This window comes from Ascaphus truei, chromosome 2, assembly GCF_040206685.1.
Source record: "Ascaphus truei isolate aAscTru1 chromosome 2, aAscTru1.hap1, whole genome shotgun sequence".
NCBI classification, from domain to species: domain Eukaryota; kingdom Metazoa; phylum Chordata; class Amphibia; order Anura; family Ascaphidae; genus Ascaphus; species Ascaphus truei.
The window spans coordinates 471,172,800-471,195,051 of record NC_134484.1 but is presented as its reverse complement, the minus strand read 5'-3'; the positions used below and the strand labels follow the sequence as shown (position 1 = coordinate 471,195,051).

Sequence of the window (22,252 nt, the reverse complement as noted above, 5' to 3'; positions counted from 1 at the left end):
ATAATACCCACCCAGTGGGCAGGTATTACGGTGCCCCTCAGGTGAGGTGGCAAGGAGAGATTGGGTGCAGGTAATTGTTCTCCAATGGCCTGCACTCAATGATAAGGTATAGGACTGGAATTACATATAAACCAGTGTCACTCCTATGCTGTGTTGTTCGTGTTTTCGTGACTTCAAGTTTACCAACTATTTGATGCCTGATGAATTGTTAATCCTATTTCCTGATTACTTTATCATCCCCATTCCTGAGTAAGTGTCTATATTTTGCCTGTTATTTGTATATCTTGTGTGTTCACCTTCTTTAAGGAATAAATTCTATTTATTATATCTAAGTCGTGTTCAATTCAACAAGAGACAGGGGTGCCCAATGCTACATCCAATTGACAAAACATATATGATGAAAAGTATAAAGTAAAATACTTCAATAATAATAATATTAAATACTTGGATATTTAGTTAACCCTTTGGCCAAGGCGTCATAAGCCTGCATACCAACGTCAAGATATAATGTGTTCAATTCAACCCATGTATTTTGGTGTGTATTATTATAACCTATCGCCAGCTACCATGACAATGATGATTTTACCTGTGCCGCCCGATTAAAAAAAATATATATATGTATTGTGGGGTCTTTTAAAAATGTATTGTGGTGTATTTTAAAAATGTATTGGGGGGGTCTTTTAAAAATGTATTGCGGCAGTGGGGGTCTTTTAAAAATATATTGCGGCAGTGGGGGTCTTTTAAAAATGTATTGACGGGGCGGGGTATTTTTATTATGTATTGCGGGTGGGGTTACTTGTATTTAGAGGGGTGGTGTTTTTTGGTATGTATTTTGTGGGGGGGGGGTTGTGTGAGTGGGGTAATTGATGGAAGGCAGGAGTGAGAGAAGAGAGGGGGTAGTGAGTGAGGAAAAGAGGGAGTGAGATGCAGGGGAGATAAATACATGCGAGGCGGGAGGGGGAGGAGAGTGGGTGAGACAGAGGAGAGAGAAATACATGGGTAGAGGGTGGGAAATAGAGGTGGCTCTTGAGGGGTGAAATTAACCTAGGGCCGCGCTTATAGTCCCGGCGACGCTTACGTCATGCTGCGGTCGCTGCAAAAATCAAATTGAAGTGACTTCCAGCGATCACGACCAAGCCGTCGCGCCGTCCTGTCGCTCTTACTATAAGCGCACATGACGGCGTCAATACATTTGTTTTGACGCGACGTTGCCAGACCTATAAACGCAGCCTAATATGTGTCAGCCAGATAGGGGAACCCCGAGATTTTTCAAAATACTCCAAACAAAAAAGGTTGGGAATCACTGGTGTAGGTTGTACACATTGTATTTCTCCCAAAACATATAAAACGTCAATGGTCAAACTCAGATTCCCAATGATTTGAAAAGACAATGTACAGGGGTCTTTGGGGGTGATCCTCGATGGTGCTGCGCAGTCCCTGGTGTTCTGTGTCTCTCCCTCTCTTCGTGTCCTAGGGGAAGGCCGGCTCACTCAGCATTCACTTCCTGGTAGTGACCTCACGAGTCTCGCGACATGTGGGGCTGCAAAAACTGGAGCTGCTCTCCGGACCTCTGTTCACCTCCCTATCCTCTGTGATAGGATTCTGGCTCCAAACTCCGTGTTTCGCCATATGGCTTCGTCTGGGGTTTATAATCACTGCTATAATGGAATACCTATATCTACCTCAAATTCTAATTGACATCCATACAATCCTAATATGAATTAATTAGTAAGAAAACTTCTTTATTATATAAATTCTAATTAAACACATAAATGAAGCAATTGTAAAACACATGTAAATTAAACACATACATTCTAAATACAATATGAAAATAAAAACAATTTAACATTGTAGCTAAAATACATAAATTATTTAGTAACACAGAAAATGCATCATAACAAGCCAATTACAAAGTACATCAAAGTGACTCAGAATAGTATATATGGTAGTATATATACACTAATAAAGATCTCAAATCAGAGATTCAAACCTAAGTTTTACATATTCTCAACAAATTAGTATAACAATTGATGGGAGAGGAGATAAAAACAGAGATTAATATCAAATAAGATCACAATTATATTAAAAAAACAAATATAGAAATAAAGTTTTAAAAAAAATATGATCTTAAACATTAAAAATTAAAAGATCCAGTCTGTATTTCAGCATGTAACCCATCTGGTATTAGTGTTTTTAATGTAAAAATCCCAAATGTTTCCCTGTGTGATAGGGTCCATATAATGTCCCCACCTCTCCGATTTATTTGGACACTCTCTTATCACTGTATATTTTATACATTAAGGATCACCCTTATGTATCAGTTTAAAAAAATTTGGGACACTATGGGTTAATAATTCCTTTTTGATATTCCCAATGTGCTCGCGTTTGCGTACATGCGCAGGTCTGGTTGTGCGTCCTACATACTGGAGCCCACACACACATTCTAAAAGATAAATTACATTGTTCGTTTTACAGTTCGAAAATTGTTTATTCTTTACATATCTTTACGTGCATCAATAGTGAGACATATAAAGCCATTAGAGAAAGGCTTTTTCAGTGGGAGAGGAGTGAGTATAATAAAGACCAAGTATTGTAATCCTCCGGTTCAGACCTTTGTAGGTTAACTCCCTATTCTGATTATATACTTCCACAGTAGCTATTAGGAGACATATTCTACATCTTGGTCATAAACATTAAGTAGCACGAGAGAGAGAAGACCCTAATTAACGCACATACCTCTACTAATAGTATTTAAAAAAATAAATTTTATTTCAGAAGCAAATGAACTACAAACATGACGAACTTAAAAACCAAATGGAGCGCTAGAGTGTCAGTGGACTCTCGATCAAATTATAATATGATCTCAAACACCTTAGATACTTCTGTCAAAGATAGTCTATCATTATACTGATACACCTATCAAGGGCATATTAATGTTTGTAATGTAAAGCTATATGTGTTCTCACGTTAAAAATGTAAATGGGATCACACCTACAGTACATGTAAGGTATGTATAACTGGGCTACAAATTCCTGTGAATGTTTGTCTGTTGAACATTTCTGTATGAAAAATAGTGTCCCGGAGAGAATGTTCAGTTGCAAACACCTCATATGACTGTAATCAGCTACTCATTCAATATCATATATTGCTACATACTATGACTCAATATCCGTATCTAGTCTGTTCCTTCACCTGAAAATCCTAGTAAAGCAGATGAATGTAAATCAGAGCGTAGCCCTATTCATCAATGGTTTTACAGTGGCTCGAAGGCTGGGAGCACAGTAGTCAGGTTATGACACTAGTAATTTGGCTCAGCTAATGTTTGACCAAAGACACCCACATACAAGGGGAGGGTTTGCTCATAATGGCTATGAGCACAGTGGTCAAGTCATGACACTAAAATTCTGGCTCAATAAATGTTTGCCTAACCATGGCCCATATATCAATTATGGTGGTTGACAATGGTAGATACAAATGCAAAACACATGGATAATGTTGCCAAAACATAGATGGGGCAAAGTTATAAGCTTGTTCCCCTTATCAGATGACTGGATCAAGTGTACTGTGAAACCTTCCTTTATTAAGGTCACTTCAGAACAAGCCCAGCTAGTACATAGTTTGCATTGTGAGATTCAAAATCAACAATACTGTCTCATCTAGTGGATGCCTGAATTGGCCCACATCATAGTTTACCTTGCTAGTTTGCTAATGCCATGCAGGTAAAAACTTTTTCAAAATCCAAACCCAATAGCAATTTTCCCTTATGTGCTTGCCGTACCACTCCATACACTGTTACCGTCTTTGGAGAAAATAGTCACGGAGCTTCACTGGTTACCAGGTAATACGCCTTACATGCAATAATATCTAAAACTGTCTCAACTAGTGGCTGCCTGAGATGGCCCACAACATAGTTTAGCTTTCTGAATATTTTAGTTAATAAACGAGTTTCCATCCGACCTCCGACTGAGAACACTGTCTTAGTCGCGCTCATGACATTACGGGCGTTTCGGGGGCCGAAGAAGTTCCAAGTCTGGTCGGGTTTTGCAAGGAAAAACAATTAAAAAAAACTAAAGGGAGATGCATTTTATTCCCCCACATATTTTTTATTTTCCCTAATTCTGATTAATGTAAGTTTGTCATATATTAATGCTTATACAGTATATACAGTATCTATTAGTGTGTTTGCGGGGGTGTAATTTTCTTGCATGTGTTACGAAATATTTGGGACAAAGATTTTTTTTTCATTGAAAGGTTGCAGACCCCTGCCTTAGGCAATCAATACAGTAATAAATACAAATGATATGTTTTAACATTAAATCACTGAGCTTCTAGAAACAACTTTCAGGTCTTTTGTGGCCTCCATCAAAGTCATTGGGGAAACTGGATATCAAGGGGCCACAATCTTAAAACCATGGGTTAAAAAGTGAACATTGTTAATTAAGCAGTGATAAAGTACATTTTGCAAAGTATTTTATTAGTAATTTGCTTTCAGTCATTTTGATTTACAGGTAAATAATTTCAGTTCTATATTTTTTGTTTACTCCTGTTAGAGAACTTCCTGAAGGAGAAGCACAGCGAGAGCTCTGAGATGTCCAGAAACCATCTGATTCCTCGTAGCCCTGAAGCACCAAAATCCAATGATTCCCGCCACACGTTGGACATATGCAAGGAACCAGTGTCAGCAGAGAATTCCTTTATTTGTACAGAGTGTGGGAAACAACTCAGTAATAAGGGGAGCCTCCTAAGACACGAGAATATTCATACAGGGGAGAAACATTTCAAATGTAAAGAGTGTGGGAAACAATTCAGCAGTAAGGAATATCTCCTCAAACACCAGAACATTCATACTGGGAAGAAACCTTTCAAATGTGGAGAGTGTGGGAAATGTTTCTCTCGGAAGATTGGCCTCATTGAACATAAGGGGATTCACACAGGGGTAAAACCATTCACATGTAAAGAGTGTGGGAAAAGTTATTCACGGAAGATCAGCCTCGTCAGACATGAGGGGATTCACACAGGGGCAAAACCATTCCCATGTACAGAGTGTGGGAAACAATTCAGTAGTAAGTGCAACCTCCTCCAACACAAGATGATTCATACAAAGGCAAAACTATTCACATGTACAGAGTGTGAGAAAAGCTTTTCACTGAAGAGCTACCTCCTCAGACACCAGAGGATCCACACAGGGGAAAAACCTTACCAATGTACAGAATGTGAGAAACAATTCGGTTTTAAGGGCAGCCTCCGCCAACACCAGAAGACTCATACAGGGGTGAAACCTTTCACATGTGCAGAGTGTGGTTACAGCTTTACATCGAAGACCAGTCTCTTTGAACACAAGAGGATTCACACAGGGGAGAAACCTTTCACATGTACAGAGTGTGGGGAACAATTTCGTATTAAGAAATCACTCCTCATACACCACAGGATTCACACAGGGGAGAAACATTTCATATGTACAGAGTGTGGAGAGCAATTTCGTTATAAGAAATCACTCCTCAGACACCACAGGATTCACACAGGGGAGAAACATTTCACATGTACAGAGTGTGGGGAACAATTTTGTTATAAGAAATCATTCCTCACACACCTCATGATTCACACAGGGGAGAAACCATTCCCATGTACAGAGTGTGGGGAAAGCTTTTCTCGTAAGAGTTACCTCCTCAAGCACCACAGGATTCATGCAAGTGAGAAACCACTTCCTTGTTCAGAGTAGGGTCCTGATGACCACGAGATCCAGATGAGGGATGGGGGTGCCTGACCTATATAAATATTATCTAGCCGCTCAGCTCAGGCAGGTAGTAATGTGGAACTCAGACCCGACCCGATGTTGCTGGGTGGGAATGGAAACTCGGTGTGCCAAACTGCCTTCTCTGCAAGCCTGCCTCTGGAGCCTGAACAGAGGTGATGGCCACTTACACAATCTTAAGCTACAGGCCTCACGATTCACGTGGGACACCTGGTCCAGTTGCAAACTTAAATTTAACCTCACATCCATAAACTCACAACTCACCCCCTTCGTTAATAACCCTAGATTCCCTCCAGGATGCGGATCTAAGCTGTTCGCCCACTTTCACACACGGGGTATAGAGGCGATTGCCGACGTACTGAGCCTAGGGAAGCTCCTGAGCTACCAAGAACTGCGGAACAAATTTAAAATTACAAAATTGGACACCTTTAAATATCTACAAATTAGAAACTTTGTCAGAACTACGTGCCCTCATCCAGAATACCCCACTCTCACGACGTTTGAACTCTTGTGTGAGGACAAGTCTTACCAGAAGGGACTTATCTCTGATATATATAATATCCTAATGCGCTCAACGTCCCCTACACAGCACGACTACATGCTGCGATGGTCAGCTGACCTAAACGTTGATATAGAAAGAGAGACTTGGGAGGAAAGCTGGCAGGCAGCCTCAGAAACTTCCCTTTGCACCACAATTAAGGAAAACATCTATAAGATCATGTTTGGCTGGTATCTTACCCCAGCACGATTAAACCAGATCTACCCTCTGGCATCAGACCAATGTTGGAGAGGCTGTGGTAATACGGGGACATGGCCCACATCTGGTGGACCTGTCCAGAAATTGTGAAATACTGGGCCAAGGTCCAAATTCTTATAAAAGAGGTCACAGGCCTAGAAATTCCTATTGAACCACTGACCTTCCTGTTGGCAGCACCCATGCCGAATATAGTTCGGCCCACCAGGAAATTAATATCCTTCATTCTCACTGCGGCGAGATGCTGTATTGCGGCCTCCTGGAGGAAAACAGCTACGCCAGCGCTCAATACAATAAAGAAAAGGATTGGGGAAGTAATGACTATGGAAAGGCTCACAGCCAACATCAGACAAAAAACCCCGGCCTTTGAGGATATCTGGGAACCCTGGTTCCACTTTACCAGAGCGCCCCGATCAACCCAGGGAGGTGGGAGACTAACTCCCCCCCCATAAGAAAAAATCAGTACGAACCTCACCAGCCACACCCTATCATCCCTGTAGGACGACAATACCCTCCCCCCCCATCCCCCTCCCCCCCCCCTCTTCCTCCCACCCCCTCAACCACCCCTCCACCCTCCCTCCTTACCTTCTCTCTATGAAGGCTCCCCCCCTTTTTTTTTCATGGACAACTTAGGTTGCCCTTCTTTCCCCCCCTTTAAAAAAAATATATGTTTTGGAAAATGTTAGGCAACAAAATTTGTCAGAAATGTTGTATTCTCTAAAAATGCCTAATAAAAACATTGAAAAAAAAAAAAATCATGAATAAATACAGTAATGTACTGCGCGAATTACATGTGTTGTAATTGAAACGTGTGTGATTGAAACACATGCGTGTCTATGGAACCAAGTTGAAACACATACAGATGCAGCCTTTTCTATCTTATCAGCTGCTGGGGGAATGGGACGGACCAGTATGCAAAGTGTAAAACCCTCTGCGGGACAGTCCATAGCAGGCTGTAATGGGCCACGGAATTAAGATTGCTGGGGTCCCTACATCTGTCTGTAAGAGACGCGCACAGAGTGAGACTGAATCAGTCACTCTACCTGCGCGCTTCTAACAGGCGATCGCGTGGCTTTTATTTGAAAAACACAGTTTTGAAGCAGGGGGTCTCCGGAGCTGAACTGTATTCTGCTTTTCCAGTTACAGGCCCTGTTTTGGGGTGCCGGTATGTCCGCCACATGACCGGGACATTTAAACAATGAACCCCATAACAGGCCTGTAACTCGGGAAGCAGGGGGTCTCTGAGGATGAAATGAATGCGGTTCAGTTAAGGAGAACCCCTGCTTCAATACTGTTATCAAAATAAAATAGCGGCTAGCTGCTAAGGCAATGAAGGGGTAGGCCAGAGTACCTGGTTAATTGGGGTAGAAGGGGTGGGTGAAGGGGGTTGTTGCCACAGGGTGGGTGGTTGTGCCTACCTTGAATCTTTGTGGGAGGGGTTAACCGCTTTATTACCTTAGCTGTAGTAACAGCTATGGTAATGAAAGTGTTAACCCTCCCACTACCCACCCTAGAGGCCTAACCCCCCACCCTGGGGCAACTACCCCCTTTTCCCATCCACTCTACCCCCAATAAACATTACAATACAAACCCCAATACAATACAGCTGCGGCCGCCTTTATCCTAGTGCGGCCGTAGCGGCGCAACTCTGATAACCGAGGGCAGATGCAGTATGTTTTCTTTTCCGGAGTATATTGCGGTATTTTAGCGCTCGTAATATTAGCATTTTATTAGCGCGGTCTGCAATACTGCAATACCGTCTAAAAACTCAGGGGGGCGTTCGCGAACTCTTGTCTTCAAAGTCTAATATTTTAGCAGTTCAATCTACAGTACGTTAGTACACAGTCTGCATGTGCGCGCGCAGTAATTGTAAATTTGCATATTTATACATGCATGTGCAGTGCTGTATGTCTCATTTGAAAATTGTTGTGTACTGTAACAGTATCAGATTTCGCCATATACAGCGCTCTCCCCTCACTCGCCCCCGCACACACACACAGGCTAATTTTACTGCACTGCAGTATTTCAACTTCTTATCTTATCTACAGTACAGTACACCTCTCCCACACCATTCCTTTGAATGTGTGTCTTTCTGGTTTCAATCACATTCCTGCTTGATAGCTGATGATTACTGCGCATGCATCTAGAACTTCGCCACTGCTTGCTTGCGAAGTTCAAGAGTGAGTGACCAAAAAAAAAAAAAATTTTTTTTTCTCGTAATTTTTTATTTTTATTTTCTCCACAAGCCTGCCTAAACCATCTTGATATTACGATATTCAATCTGTGCTGTAGCTTTTGACTGCGGCACTGTGCGTTTGACTGCACATGGTTGATTTGTGTGCTTTTTATGTATTTGGGGGTGTGGGGATCAAATTATTATGATGACCTGTTTGTTGAAAATATGTCATGTCTTTGAACTGCAGCACAGCTAATCCTTCATGCAGCTGTACCCTGTACCCCCCTCCCCCACGCACACACAAGGGTCGCTCAAGGATTTGAATTTATTATCGACACCTCTCCAGAACCATTCCGTTTCTAAAGCTTGTCATTGAGCTTTTAATCGTCCCTAGCCGAGCATCACCTCTCTGCGCCTGCGTGTAATCCTCTTTGGGATGGGAGCTACATAGCTGATGAGTACTGCGCATGCGTCTATAACTTCGCCACTGCTTGCTTGCAAAGTTCATCCTCCTCCAGCTGACTCTTGGAACGACCGTCTGTCGTTAAGCCATATCCCGCACATCTCTCCACGACTTGCTCTCTGTCCCAGGAACGGAACCTCCCTGAGCGCAGACTCATGGTGCCACAAGGTTATGGGTCCAGAGACCAGTGAATTATCTCGTGCTTCTTTGGAAGTGTGTGTAAGTTGCCACTTGTCTGAGGAGCTTGCAATCTACAAGGTCCTCACTATATTACAGAGCCTCGTAGGACACTGCAATATAGGCTCAATCAGTATCTCACCAGTTGCCACCAGTTTTAAATGCTTGTGATGGGAGACGCACTTAATAACACATTTATATTTCGTGGTTCCTGATTGAGCAGAACAGGTTGAGCAAAATAAACTGAGATTTATTCCCTTGATAGGCAAACACACGACAACTGCAGAATACACTTAATAATTACACTTACGGGTAGAGGAACAGGGGATAATGTCCAGAAAGGTGCATAGCACCAGAAGATTGTCTTTTAAAATGTAGTCCTTTTGCAAATTGCCAAATAAATAGCCAGTCCAATCCTTCTGTGAATGTGCAAAGTCTTTTCTGGTTCTTTGGGGTTCGTTCTGGAATCCCCAGGGCTAACGAAATCCTGAAGCAGGGCAAGTTTCCGATGTTTTTAACCCCTTGCGTTCTGGAATCATAGCCGCTGTACTTAGATCTTATCCGCTTGAAGAAATCAGGTAACAACAGCAACAACAACAACACAGGAATGAGGGTTACAGGCCTTTTTAAGGACAAGGACCTGTGAAGTGTTACATTAGCCTCATCCCATTGGCAAGGAATTATCTTCCTCCTATCAGAACCTGCCATGTCACATGGGCAAATCCTACAGCCAGCCCAGATAGCTCTGAGCATGCTCAGTAAGCAGCTTGGTAGCACTGCTAAGTAAAAAGGGGCCACTCATTTCTGGGGATGCAATGTCTGGAGTTTGGTCCCAAGGTGTGAAATATCCAGGATGAGTAATAGGATCTGCTACTCAGAAACATCCTGATTAAGTGACACTTTAAGACTCTGGGGTCTTTCATCCCCTAGACGCATCGGCATCTCCCCAACAGGGGGCTCATGTATGCATAACATTTGTTCCTTAATGCATTACAAAGGCAGGCAGCAAAAAATAGCATCCTGCCGGTACATTTTAAAACTGCAATAGAAAGGCACTTCATCAAAAATATATGTTTCCCTTATGACAAAGTTATATTTTTAATATATGTGTTCTTGGGGGGTTACACTGAGGCTGCACACCAAAAATCAGGGTGCTGGCTCACTCCGTTCCTAAATTAGCAGTCTTAATGGAACGGCCCCTGTTATTCAGCACTGCAGGTATAGACTAGCCTGCAAAAAGGGGACAACAATGCATAGAAGGGAGAATGGTACATGGGAACAGCATATAAAATTAACCCCTTCATCCCCAATATGAAATAGGGGTAACCAGCTGAGCACACTGCCTTTATTAATGCGCTGATTGCCCCCATTTTTGCCACAGGGGGGGGGGTGAGAGAAAATGGGGGAGGGGAGTGATAGAGGAAATTGATGTAGGGAATGGGGGAGAAGGTAGAGAGAGAATGGGAAGAGGTAGAATTAATAATAAAGCATCAATGGTGACACTATTAGATAAATACCATAATATTAAATTTTTAATAATGTAATTTGTTGTATTAATAATTTTTATGTGTCCCGGTTTTTCATTTTCAAAATCTGGTCACCCTATCCACTACTCCCGCTGCGCTCGGACCACATGGGAGAGGCCTATGGTTGAGGGCCTGAACCCTCGGCTGGTGTCCTGGCGAGGGGGGGAGGATGAGATGGGGGTTGGGTTTCCAGGTGTCCGGTTTTCACCCGGACAGGCCGGTAATTCCGATGCCTGTCCGGTATAAAATTGGAGGTAATACCGGACACCTATATGTCCGGTATTACCATTTTAACTTGCGGAGGGCTGGCAACAAAGGTGGGGAGCAGCGAGGGCGGCCAGAAGGCGGCGCAAGGTGAGGAGCGGTGAGGGCGGAAGCGCGATGGCGGACGGAAGGCAGCCTGTGCTGAGGCTGGAGCAGACGGTGACCGGGCGCAGTCAGGACTGGAGGAGTCTCCTGACTGGAGGAGAGGACAGCCAATCGGAGGACAGCGGGGACGGAGCCCACACCCGAGCAGCCTAGAGACAAGCCGGTGATGTGTGTGTCCTTCAGGAAATAAGGTAAGGACCCAATATGGGGATGGGGGGCCAGGGTGAGATGATGGGGGAAATGATGATAATGGGGGGGGGGCAGGGTGAGAAGATGGGGGGGGAGATGATGATAATGGGGGGCAGGGTGAGATGAGAGGGGAGCAGGGTGAGAATATGGGGGGGTGGGGAATAAGATGATAATCGGGAGGGGATAAGATGATGATGGGGGCCAGCCTGGGGAGATGAGATGATGATGATGGGGGTATATTTTCTATGTATTGGGAGGTGGGGGTATATTTTATATGTATTCGGGAAGGTGGGGGTATATTTTAAATGTATTAGGGAGGGGGGGTGTATGTTAAACGTATTAGGGAGGTGGGGGTATATTTTAAATATATTTGGGGAGGTGGGGGTATATTTTACATGTATTGGGCAGGTGGGGTATATTTTAAACATATTGGTTAGGTGGGGGTATATTTTAAACGTATTGGGGGAGGTGGGGGTATATTTTAAACGTATTGGGGAGGTGGGGGTATATTTTAAATATATTCGGGGAGGTGGGGGTATATTTTAAATGTATTCAGGGAGGTGGGGGGTATATTTTAAATGTATTGGGAGAGGGGGTATATTTTAAACGTATTGGGGAGGTGGGGGTATATTTTAAACGTATTGGGCAGGTGGGGTATATTTTAAACGTGTTGGGGATGTGGGGGTATATTTTAAACGTATTGGGGAGGTGGGGGTATATTTTAAACGCATTCGGGGAGGTGGGGGTATATTTTAAATGTATTGGGGAGGTGGGGGTATATTTTAAATATATTCGGAGAGGTGGGGGTACATTTTAAACGTATTCGGGGAGGTGGGGGTATATTTTAAATGTATTCGAGGAGGTGGGGGTATATTTTAAATGCATTCGGGGAGGTGGGGGTATATTTTAAATGTATTCGGGGAGGTGGGGGTATATTTTAAATATATTCTCGGGGCATGGGGGTATATTTTATATGTATTCGCGGGGCGTGGGGTTATATTTTATGTGTTCGGGGGTGTGGGGTTATATTTTATGTGTTTGGGGGGTGTGGGGGTATATTTTATGTGTTCGGGGGGCGTGGGTGTCCAGTATTGTGTCCAGTATTTTTGGACAAGCCACCTTTCAACCTTAGGAGGGGGAACTTTTTTTGGAGGTGGACAAGACTTTGTCACGGCCCTACCTAGGACCAGCCAGATATGGACAAGAGGAGGGCACTGGCCCCCAAAGTAGTAACTGGCACCACCCCAGGGGCAGAGCAACTCCACCACAGCTAAAAGGCTGGGGGGAGAAAATCAGTTACTTAAAGAAAAACATACACATATATAACCATGCCCTGCTAAAAATGCTCAAAATGATTAAAATGTAATCCAACCCCTCTTATCTCCCCACCTTTACACTCCCTTACCGCCCCTCCACCTTCTTTGCCCCCTCCACCGCTCCGTCCCCTCCCCCTCACCACCTAACCTCCCCCCCTCCCTCCCACCCACCACCTCTCCCCTCTCCTCCCCCACCTATCCCCTCCCCACCACCTCTCCCCCTCACCTCTCCTCTAACCCCCACCTGTCCCCCCCACCTCTCCTCTCCCCTCTCTCCCCCCACTTCTCCCCTCCCCCCCACCTGTCCCCTCCCCCCACCCCCCCTCACTCCCACCTATCCCCCCCACCCTAGCTCTCCCTACCACCTGTCCTCTCCCCCCCCCCACTCCACCGCTCTCTGCCTCACCACCCCCCCACCCCACCTCTCTCTCCCATCCCCCCCACCCCCCAAGTCTCCCCCTCACCCCCCAAACTCTCCCCCTCACCCCCCAAACTCTCCCCTCCCCCTCAACCCCCACCTCTCTCTCCCTCTCCCTACCCCCGCCCCCCACCTTTCTCTCCCTACCTCCCACCTCTCTCTCCTTTCGCAGCCCCCCCCCCTTCGCAGCACCGGCCCTCCAGCAGCAACGCCCCACCCCCACAGTAGCAACCACCGGTCCCCCCAAGTAGCAGCCACCGACCCTCCCTAAGCCACCGACCATCCCACAGCCGCCGGGCCTGACCTGAGACCATCCACAAGGTGAGTCTGATTTTTATTTGTATTGGGAGTATCTTTTTTATATTTATTGGTGGGTTGGGGGTATATTTTTCTATGTATTTGGGGGGTGGGGGTGTATTTTTCTATGTATTTGGGGGGTGAGGGTGTATTTTAATATGTATTGGGGGTTAAGTAAAAGTTGCACGCTAAAAAGGTTTTTTCGGTGGTAGGTGCGCTATGGATTGGGGGGGAGGCCTGCTCCTTTCATTTGTCCTGGACCCCATGATTTCTGTTGCCGGCCCTGAATTCGGTCATTCCGTTAGGCACACGAGCAGGACTTTTACAGATGTATAACGGGTGCACCAAACGATTGCCAGCGTAGGTAAGAATGAGGAACTGCACATTGTCACAGACTTTACATATAAATGTAGCCAGGTCCCCTCCGGTCCCCGGGTGTAATTATGTCTTCCCCTTACCTCCGCTGACATAGGGGGTAATGTGGGAGTCGTGGGGCTGCTGCTGGGGCGAGCGCATCGCCGGAGGCTGCGGCGGCTGCCTCTGCAGGGCGTCGCCATGTTAGGTTGCGCGCGCCCACACTGACGGAGGCTCGCGCATGCGCAGAGAGATTCGCGGTGGCGATGACAGTTGCGCAAGCGCAGTGATGGCGCACTGCAATAGTAAAAGACTCACTGGGGAACTGCAACTGCCATACTGCATAGGGAGATGGCACCATGTGATCCACGACAGCCAATGACACTGCTGTTTCCCCTGGAGGGGAAGGGAGATGTATTCGCGTGCTGGGAGTGCAGAGGTCAGTCAAGATCCGGACAGAGAGGATGCAGGTAGGGTCCAGGGAGCAGTGCTCCTTTAGACTAGGCCAGGATTGCCTCCTAGGTCCCAGATAGTTCCCCTGAGTCCCAGTAGACACTGTGAGCATTGTGTACTGTAGGGAAAGGCCTCAGATAGGGACCTTTTCACGGTAGTAATAGTGTGAGATATGCTGCAGTCCATTGCCTGAAGAGAAGTGCAGCCTGTTGCAGGAGAGCCTACCAAGACTCCTTTATAGAGACTATTTACAGGGGTACACTCCAACGGGGACCCCCTCCAGAGGCATCTGCCTAAGGAGCCCCAACCCATCGTGAGAGGAGCAGAGCTAAATTAAATGCCGATAACAAAAGAAGGTATGATCACAAAGTACATTATCGGGAGCTCCGACCCGGAGACACAGTTCTCCTACACAACTTAGGGATTCCCAGCAAACACAAGCTGGCTGATCACTGGAGAGAGGGACCCTTTGAAGTAGAGTCCCAAATGCCTGGCCTCCCTGTTTAACACATACTGTACGTGATGTGAATGGCAGAGTAAAGGTCTGGCACAGAAACCACTTGTTGCCTATCCCACAAGTGGGAGAAACTGACCCAGAAACTGTAATGATCAATAGTGGGCCTGAAGAGTCTACAGAGTCTCCCGTTTCAATAACCGAGACAACTCAAGATCCTGTGGAGGGAACTTCCAACAGAGATTTGTGGGCACCTCCCGAAGGAGCAACGGGTAATGGGCCTGCGCCTCAAGTACCCTAACCAGTCACTTCACCAAATCATCAACTCAATCCCAATAGTACAAGTTTTGTGCCACACAGAGACAATGTTCAATTAAACAGAGACTTTGTTCAAATTAGTTCACCCTTTACGAGAGATTCAAGGCCACAAGCCTATGACAGCGGAAGACGAAGAGTTAGAGACAGAGACTCGCAAGTGTCAGCGAGTAAGACGTCCTCCCACTAGAGTGGCCTATGATTCCTTAGGTGAACCTCACTATGAGTCTCAGCAGCCAGCTAAAGCTAATCTAGCCTCAGTGATAAAGATGTTCGTTGAAATGTATAACATTGTTTAGAGTTGTATTCGTTAAGTTATATAATATGAACAGCATTTTTATTATATAACGATGTGTGTATATGTTGTTCCTAAGCGGGGTGGTTGGATTTTCCAGCAGGGGGAAGATGTAGCCAGGTCCCCTCCGATCCCCTGGTGTAATTATGTCTTCCCCTTACCTCCGCTGACATAGGGGGTGATGCGGGAGGTGTGGGGCTGCTGCTGGGGCGCCGCCATGTTAGGTTGCGCGTGCGCGCACTCACGGAGGCTCGCGCATGCGCAGACAGATTCGCAGCAGCCATGACTGTCGCGCATGCGCAGTGATGTTGGCGCACGCGACTGCTATAGTAAAAGACTCAGTGGGGAATTACAACTCCCATACTGCATAGAGATATGGCACCATGTGATCACGACAGTCAATGACACTGTTTCCCCTGGAAGGGGAAGGGAGATATATTCGCATGCTGGGAGTGCAGAGGTCAGTCAAGATCCGGACAGAGAGGATGCAGGTAGGGACCAGGGAGCAGTGCCCATGACAGTTGCGCATGCGCAGTGATGGCGCACTGCGATAGTAAAAGACTCACTGGGGAACTGCAACTGCCATACTGCATAGGGAGATGGCACCATGTGATCCACGACAGCCAATGACACTGCTGTTTCCCCTGGAGGGGAAGGGAGATGTATTCGCGTGCTGGGAGTGCAGAGGTCAGTCAAGATCCGGACAGAGAGGATGCAGGTAGGGTCCAGGGAGCAGTGCTCCTTTAGACTAGGCCAGGATTGCCTCCTAGGTCCCAGATAGTTCCCCTGAGTCCCAGTAGACACTGTGAGCATTGTGTACTGTAGGGAAAGGCCTCAGATAGGGACCTTTTCACGGTAGTAATAGTGTGAGATATGCTGCAGTCCATTGCCTGAAGAGAAGTGCAGCCTGTTGCAGGAGAGCCTACCAAGACTCCTTTATAGAGACTATTTACAGGGGTACACTCCAACGGGGACCCCCTCCAGAGGCATCCGACCTAAGGAGCCCTCCTTCTAAACACATCCCCCCCCCCACCCCGTGAGATGAGCAGCAGATTCCAGAGCGGAACCTCGTCGCGGATTCTCTGAGTCCCAAGTGCTGTCTGAGACCAGGAAGGTACTTTCCACGTGCACCAACAGGCCCCAACACACAGGGAAGCGCGCTATCCCACACACATCCTATGGGGAGGGAATAGCTTGTGGACACTCAGGGGTTAAGTGCCCAGGCACTCCAGTACTTTGGGGTTTCCACCCGGGAGGTGTTATTGTGGGGTGATATTCTGGTCGCTGTGTTATGTTGATGGTGCATGCATAAGGTGTGTTCAGAAAATACCGTTCTTATGTAGCCAGGTCCCCTCTGGCTCCCCAGACATTCGGTTCTCTCTCTCTTACCTGCGACAGCGTGAGGGCAGTTGCAGGGGTGATCGCGTCACTGGGGGCTCCAGGCGACATCAGCTACAGGGCGCCGCCATCTTGTGTGCGTTCGCACATGCGCGGAAGCTCGCGCATGCGCAGTATAGCCCCAGAAGCGATACAGCAGCCATTACAGAGAGTGAGAAGAGGCGCTCCATAGTCAGGGACATCCCCCAGTTCGCACATGCGCAGTTAGCAGCAGCGTCGGCAGCCATTACACAGCGCGCACGCGGCCCCAATGTTAAAGAGAGCCACCAAGGACTACAATTCCCAGCAGCCTCTGGGGACTGCACTTTCACCCTGGTCACAGGCAGACAGACAGCCAATAAGGCTGACAGATTCTCATGCTGCAAAGTTGCAACAATGTTTTGTGAAGACAGGGATTGTCAGTTAGGAGCTGGGACACAGAGAGGGGAGGGTGTGTTTGTGCAGGGAGGAAAGTAGCCTCATGCACTAGGCCAGAAGTCTCCCCTTACGCCCCAGCTAGGCCCTACTCACCTCAGCTTGTGGTTACTACAGGGACTCCCCTTAGACTAGGGACAGGGTCCTGTAGAACCTAGACAAGTGAGGGTCCAGCCAGGAAACGTAACTATCCTGGCAATTGCTGTGAAGGTGAATTGCGTGAAGGTGAATTGCGTGAAGGTATAACATCCTCTGCGTTAGCAAGGATAAGAGACATTATAAAGGTGGATCACTCCATGCGGGAGCCACCCACCGTTGAGGCGGAGGCATCTTGGATCATCTCCTGGAGCAAGGGATTCCAAGTAAAGGTTATCTGCGCACCCGGTAGCAGGAGCACCGGGCAGGTATTATCCAAGTCACCAAGTGCACCACCTATACACTTCATCTTAGTGGGCAGCGCTGTCCCACACGGGGGTGGGGTTGTGGGACTCTTGGGACTTTGGGTACAAAGACTTTGGGAATACTGTTTGGGGTTACGGCCCTGCGAGGTGTGTGGATAGTTGTGTTTAGTAGTGTTACAGGGTGACACTGAAGTTATGTACTGTTGATGTCATATTGTTGAGGCATTTGTATTGTGGTTTATCTGCCCATATAGTAAACCTGTGTTATACCTTGGTGTATGTGGTTCATATAGGTGGGTCCTGTGTAGGGGGCATTCTACACTCCTAGAATCCTGCACAGGTGGAGGCGCTGTAATTAGAAGATCGTTCCAGAGGATTCACCCCAGGCTCTCACTAGCGGAGGCTTAGACCTCCTGTGAGCCTGACAGGTATACTGCACCACACCTGGTAACATATAGGTTCCCCTTACATACGCCATATATGCGATTGGGTGGGGGGGAATACCCGTTACACTTATATAAAGGTGTGTAATTATTGTGTATATCGGTTCCGGTGAGGGGCTTCTCCACTACGCTGGGATCCCTCGCCAGTGGAGGCGCTGCATCAAGATAATAAGTATACCCCAGGCTCCCAGTGGCGGAGGATCAGGCCTCCTGACAGCAAACAGGTAACAGCAGCACGGGTGGTTTCTGTACCCGGGGGGGGGGGGTGCGGGGGCTACATAATCATAAGCGGAAAAGGGGGAATGTAGTATTGCTGTTTTAAATGCACATTGTGTCTGCACAGAACAAGCAGGGGAGGTGTGAGCACAGATACAACATCACAGCAAGCAGGGGGGGGGGCACAGGAGGGAGGGGAGGGGCACAGGAGGGAGGGGAGGACACAGGAGGGAGGGGAGGACACAGGAGGGAGGGGAGGGGCACAGGAGGGAGGGGGGCACAGGAGGGAGGGGAGGGGCACAGGAGGGAGGGGAGGACACAGCTAGCAGGGGGAGGGGACACAGGAGGGAGGGGACGACGCAGCTAACAGGGGGAGGGACACAGGAGGGAGGGGAGGACACAGCTAGCAGGGGGAGGGACACAGGAGGGAGGGGAGGACACAGCTAGCAGGGGGTGGGGGACACAGGAGGAAGGGGAGGGACACAGGAGGGAGGGGAGGATACAGGAGAGAGAGAAGGACACAGCTAGCAGGGGGAGGGACACAGGAGGGAGGGGAGGACACAGCTAGCAGGGGGTGGGGGACACAGGAGGAAGGGGAGGGACACAGGAGGGAGGGGAGGATACAGGAGAGAGAGAAGGACACAGCTAGCAGGGGGAGGGACACAGGAGGGAGAGGAGGACACAGTTAGCAGGGGGATGGGAGGGACACAGAAGGGAATATCTGGTTTACAGGAGAGCGCCGAATAAATATGAGGCGTCCCCTCCCCAGGTACAGACAGGGCTGTGTTATCATGCAGGAGAAATGAGCAGCTGCTGAGGGGCTGATAAAGGAGGGGCAGAGGATAAACGGGGCAGTAACCCCCCATAAGGGTAGTGGGACTGTCCTCTTCTCCCACACAATAGGAAGCTTCACACATTCATTAGCTGCTCACATCCCGGCCTCCTGAGACCTGCAGTCTGGGCAAATAGCCACTAATGTACTGGGCAGCAGGGGACTGGGACCAGTGAGGGAGGAATACAGGGAGTAATCACAGGCCGGCAGGACTCCCTCACAAGCAGCAACAAGGTAATCATCAGAATATATTAATATATCTGCTTAACCCCTATTTATGTTTATGTATATAGGTATTATGTTTATGTATATAGCTATAACACACACAGTTATGGTGGGTAAAAATAGTGACAAAAACCCTCCACTGTAAAGCATATACAGTAGCAAATGGAAATATTACTGTGTGCTGATTTGCATGTCTTAGGCCCCGGACATGCTTACTGCTTGCTGGCGGAAGCATGCTGACGCGCGCTCCCGCTCAGCACTGAGCCCCTACAGCCGCAATTAGAGCGGCTTTAGTAGGGGCTCACCTGCGCTGCCGCGCTTGCGGAAGCGCAGGTCTTGGGGGAATTTCAAATTCCCCCGCTTGCCGGCGAGACAGGCCGGTCACGTGAGTGGTTCGCCCAATGAGGGCGAACCAGCTCCGTGACGTCACTGGCCCGCCCCCGGCCAGTGACGCGCCCGCCCCCGGACCGCCCCCTGAAGGCCCGCTGAGAGCGCGTGCGGTAAGCAACCGCAAGGCCAGGGAAAGCACCCGCTTTCCCTGAGCCTCAGCGCGCCTCAGCACGCCAGCGGTAAGCGTGTCCGGGGCCTTAGACAGGTCTGCAGCTCTGCCTCTCACCATTATCCCCCAGCACACACTGTATCCATTTTGGCTTTATTTTTGTTAAATAAATCATGACACAGTGTAATATGTCATGTGTTGTTGTTCATCTGAGGTTGTATTTACCTAATTTTAAGACCTGCTAAGGAACAGATGATTGTTATTATGTCCTGATATGTAAAACCATAGAATTCAAAGAGGGTGTACTTTCTTTTTCATACAACTGTACTACTTATTTTAGGGACCCTGCAAAGAGAGAAGTGGGTCAGCTCGATGGCTGTGTGTATTAACCCTTGTCACATACACAAGTCACAGGCTCACTAGTGTGTCATGTGTGACAACTGATACAAAAATGAGACGATAAGGGGGTGAGGTGATCAAACCCCTATTTAATATGGGGAAAAGTGGGGTCAGGTTAGAGGGAGTTACTGCACTGTTCTGCATTGCCCACTTCTCACTGTATAAAATAATAGAGAGACGGTGTCAGTGTGGAACAGAACTGCTGGACCAGAGAGCATATCGGGAGCTTTTATCAAAGTCTCTCTAACGCCAAACTGGAGCACCAGATTTATCTGCTTCTCTTTATTCATAGTATAGAACTGGACAGTATATTAATATATTTCATTAAAATGACTTTGCTATTCTTATGGCTGTTGATCTCTGACTTTTTATAGTACATGTTTGTGTTACATTATCCTACACCATTGATGCATTTCGCACTGTTTGAAATAAAGGGCTCTATGCAGTAAGCGCCGAAAAAGTGCTCTCGCCAAGTGTTGCCTATCGGCATGATTTTGGCGATTTGCCCTCGCAGTATTCAGGAAGGGCCGAATCCCTGGCGAATCACTGCGAAAGCAAAACGCTGATGAGCCAGTGATAAAAAAAGCATGGTTCCCGATAACCTGGCGATACGCCGTTTCTGCCGATATGTGTTTGCAGCAGAGAGAGATCTGCCACTCTCTCTGCGCAAACATCGGCAAAATAAAAATATATCAAAACAATTTTTACTCATAGTGTAGATGTGCAGAGGGTCTCCGGAGCTGAACCGCATTGGTTTCAGGTCCGGGGACCCCCTGCTTCCCGAGATACAGGCCCCTTTATGAGGTGCCGGTATCCCTCTGCATTTAAATGTCCCGATCACGTGACCGTGGAATGTAAACAAAGCAGAGGGATCCCGGCACCCCATAAGGCCTGGGACATAGTAAATAGAAGCTCGCTGAGGCGCGCTGCTGCTCTGCCTCGCCTGCTGAAAATTGAGCTTTTTTCTGTCCTTGCAGGCGAGGCAGTGAGCGCGCTCTGGGAGCGGGCCAGAGGCGGGGCGGATGCATGTCAGGAGGCGGAGCAGGAGGCGGGGCTTGTCCCCCACTCCCTTTGGATGGGAGCAGTCACGTGACCGCTCCTCCGCTTCCCCGAGCAGCAAATTTGAAACCTGCCTGTCTCGGCAAAACTATAGCCACGTTGATGACAGATGCAGGGGCTTTGTGCATCTGCTCCGCGCGGCTCAGCCCGCCTCAGCGAGCTTCCATTCACTATGTCCCAGGCATAAAGGGGCCTGTATCTCGGGAAGCAGGGGGTCCCCGGACCTAAAACCAAAGCGGTTCAGCTCCGGAGACCCTCTGCACATCTACACTATGAGTAAAAGACACATATAAATAAACAATCATTCCTTACCTTAGCGGCTATCCGCTATGGTAATTAAGCAGCATTAATGTATTTTTAATAATAGTGTGCGGGAGCAGGGGGTCTCCTGAGCTGAACCGCATTGATTTGTGGCTCAGGGACCCCCTGCTACCTGAGTTACAGACCCCGGTATGGGGCATCGGTGCCAGTGTCGCCGCCATCTTTATAGCGTCCAAGACATGACGTGGGCTATATAAAGATGGCGGCGACACTGGCACCCGATGCCCCTTACCGGGGCCTGTAACTCGGGAAGCAGGGGGTCCCTGAGCCACAAATCAATGCAGTTCAGCTCAAGAGACCACCTGCTCCTGGGCTGGGATTGACCCAGCGGTCTTGGTACATGTTAGCACCAATGACAAAGTTAGAGAAAGATGGAGGGTCCTAAAAAATGATTACAGGGATCTAGGCCAAAAGCTTAAGGCAAGGACCGCCAAGGTAGTATTTTCTGAAATACTACCAGTGCCATGCGCTACCACAGGGAGACAGTCAGAGATCAGGGAGGTTAATGCATGGCTAAGAAAGTGGTGTAGGAAGGAGGGGTTTGGGTTTTTAGAGCACTGGGACTCCTTTTCAGAGAGGTGCCATCTATATTCTAGAGACGGATTGCACCTCAATGAAAAGGGATCTTCTGTGGTAGGGGGGAGAATGCTAAAAAGGTTGGAGGAGATTTTAAACTAAGATGGAGGGGGGAGGGGAATGAAACAGATAATGAACTAAATGGAATAGATGAGGATACA

At 47.6% G+C, this 22,252-nt stretch overlaps 3 protein-coding genes across 4 annotated transcripts in view; all 3 read left to right on the top strand.

The window, feature by feature from the left end:
- Positions 1–7,191, top strand: part of LOC142488295 (uncharacterized) — a 73,098-nt gene extending 65,907 nt beyond the window's left edge. The window contains exon 10 of the mRNA XM_075588667.1: positions 4,551–7,191. Within this exon, the coding sequence (XP_075444782.1) occupies positions 4,551–5,719 (1,169 nt within the window). The 3' untranslated portion in view covers positions 5,720–7,191. The remainder of the gene's footprint in view (positions 1–4,550) is intronic.
- LOC142488346 (uncharacterized) overlaps positions 1–22,252 on the top strand; it is a 193,423-nt gene that overhangs the window by 13,045 nt on the left and 158,126 nt on the right. The window lies entirely within an intron of this gene.
- The window catches only part of LOC142488372 (uncharacterized), a 41,983-nt gene continuing 38,587 nt past the window's right edge, over positions 18,857–22,252 (top strand). For both annotated transcript variants that reach the window (XM_075588837.1, XM_075588836.1), the window contains exon 1: positions 18,857–19,246. The gene's annotated coding sequence lies outside the window, so the exon portion shown is untranslated. The remainder of the gene's footprint in view (positions 19,247–22,252) is intronic.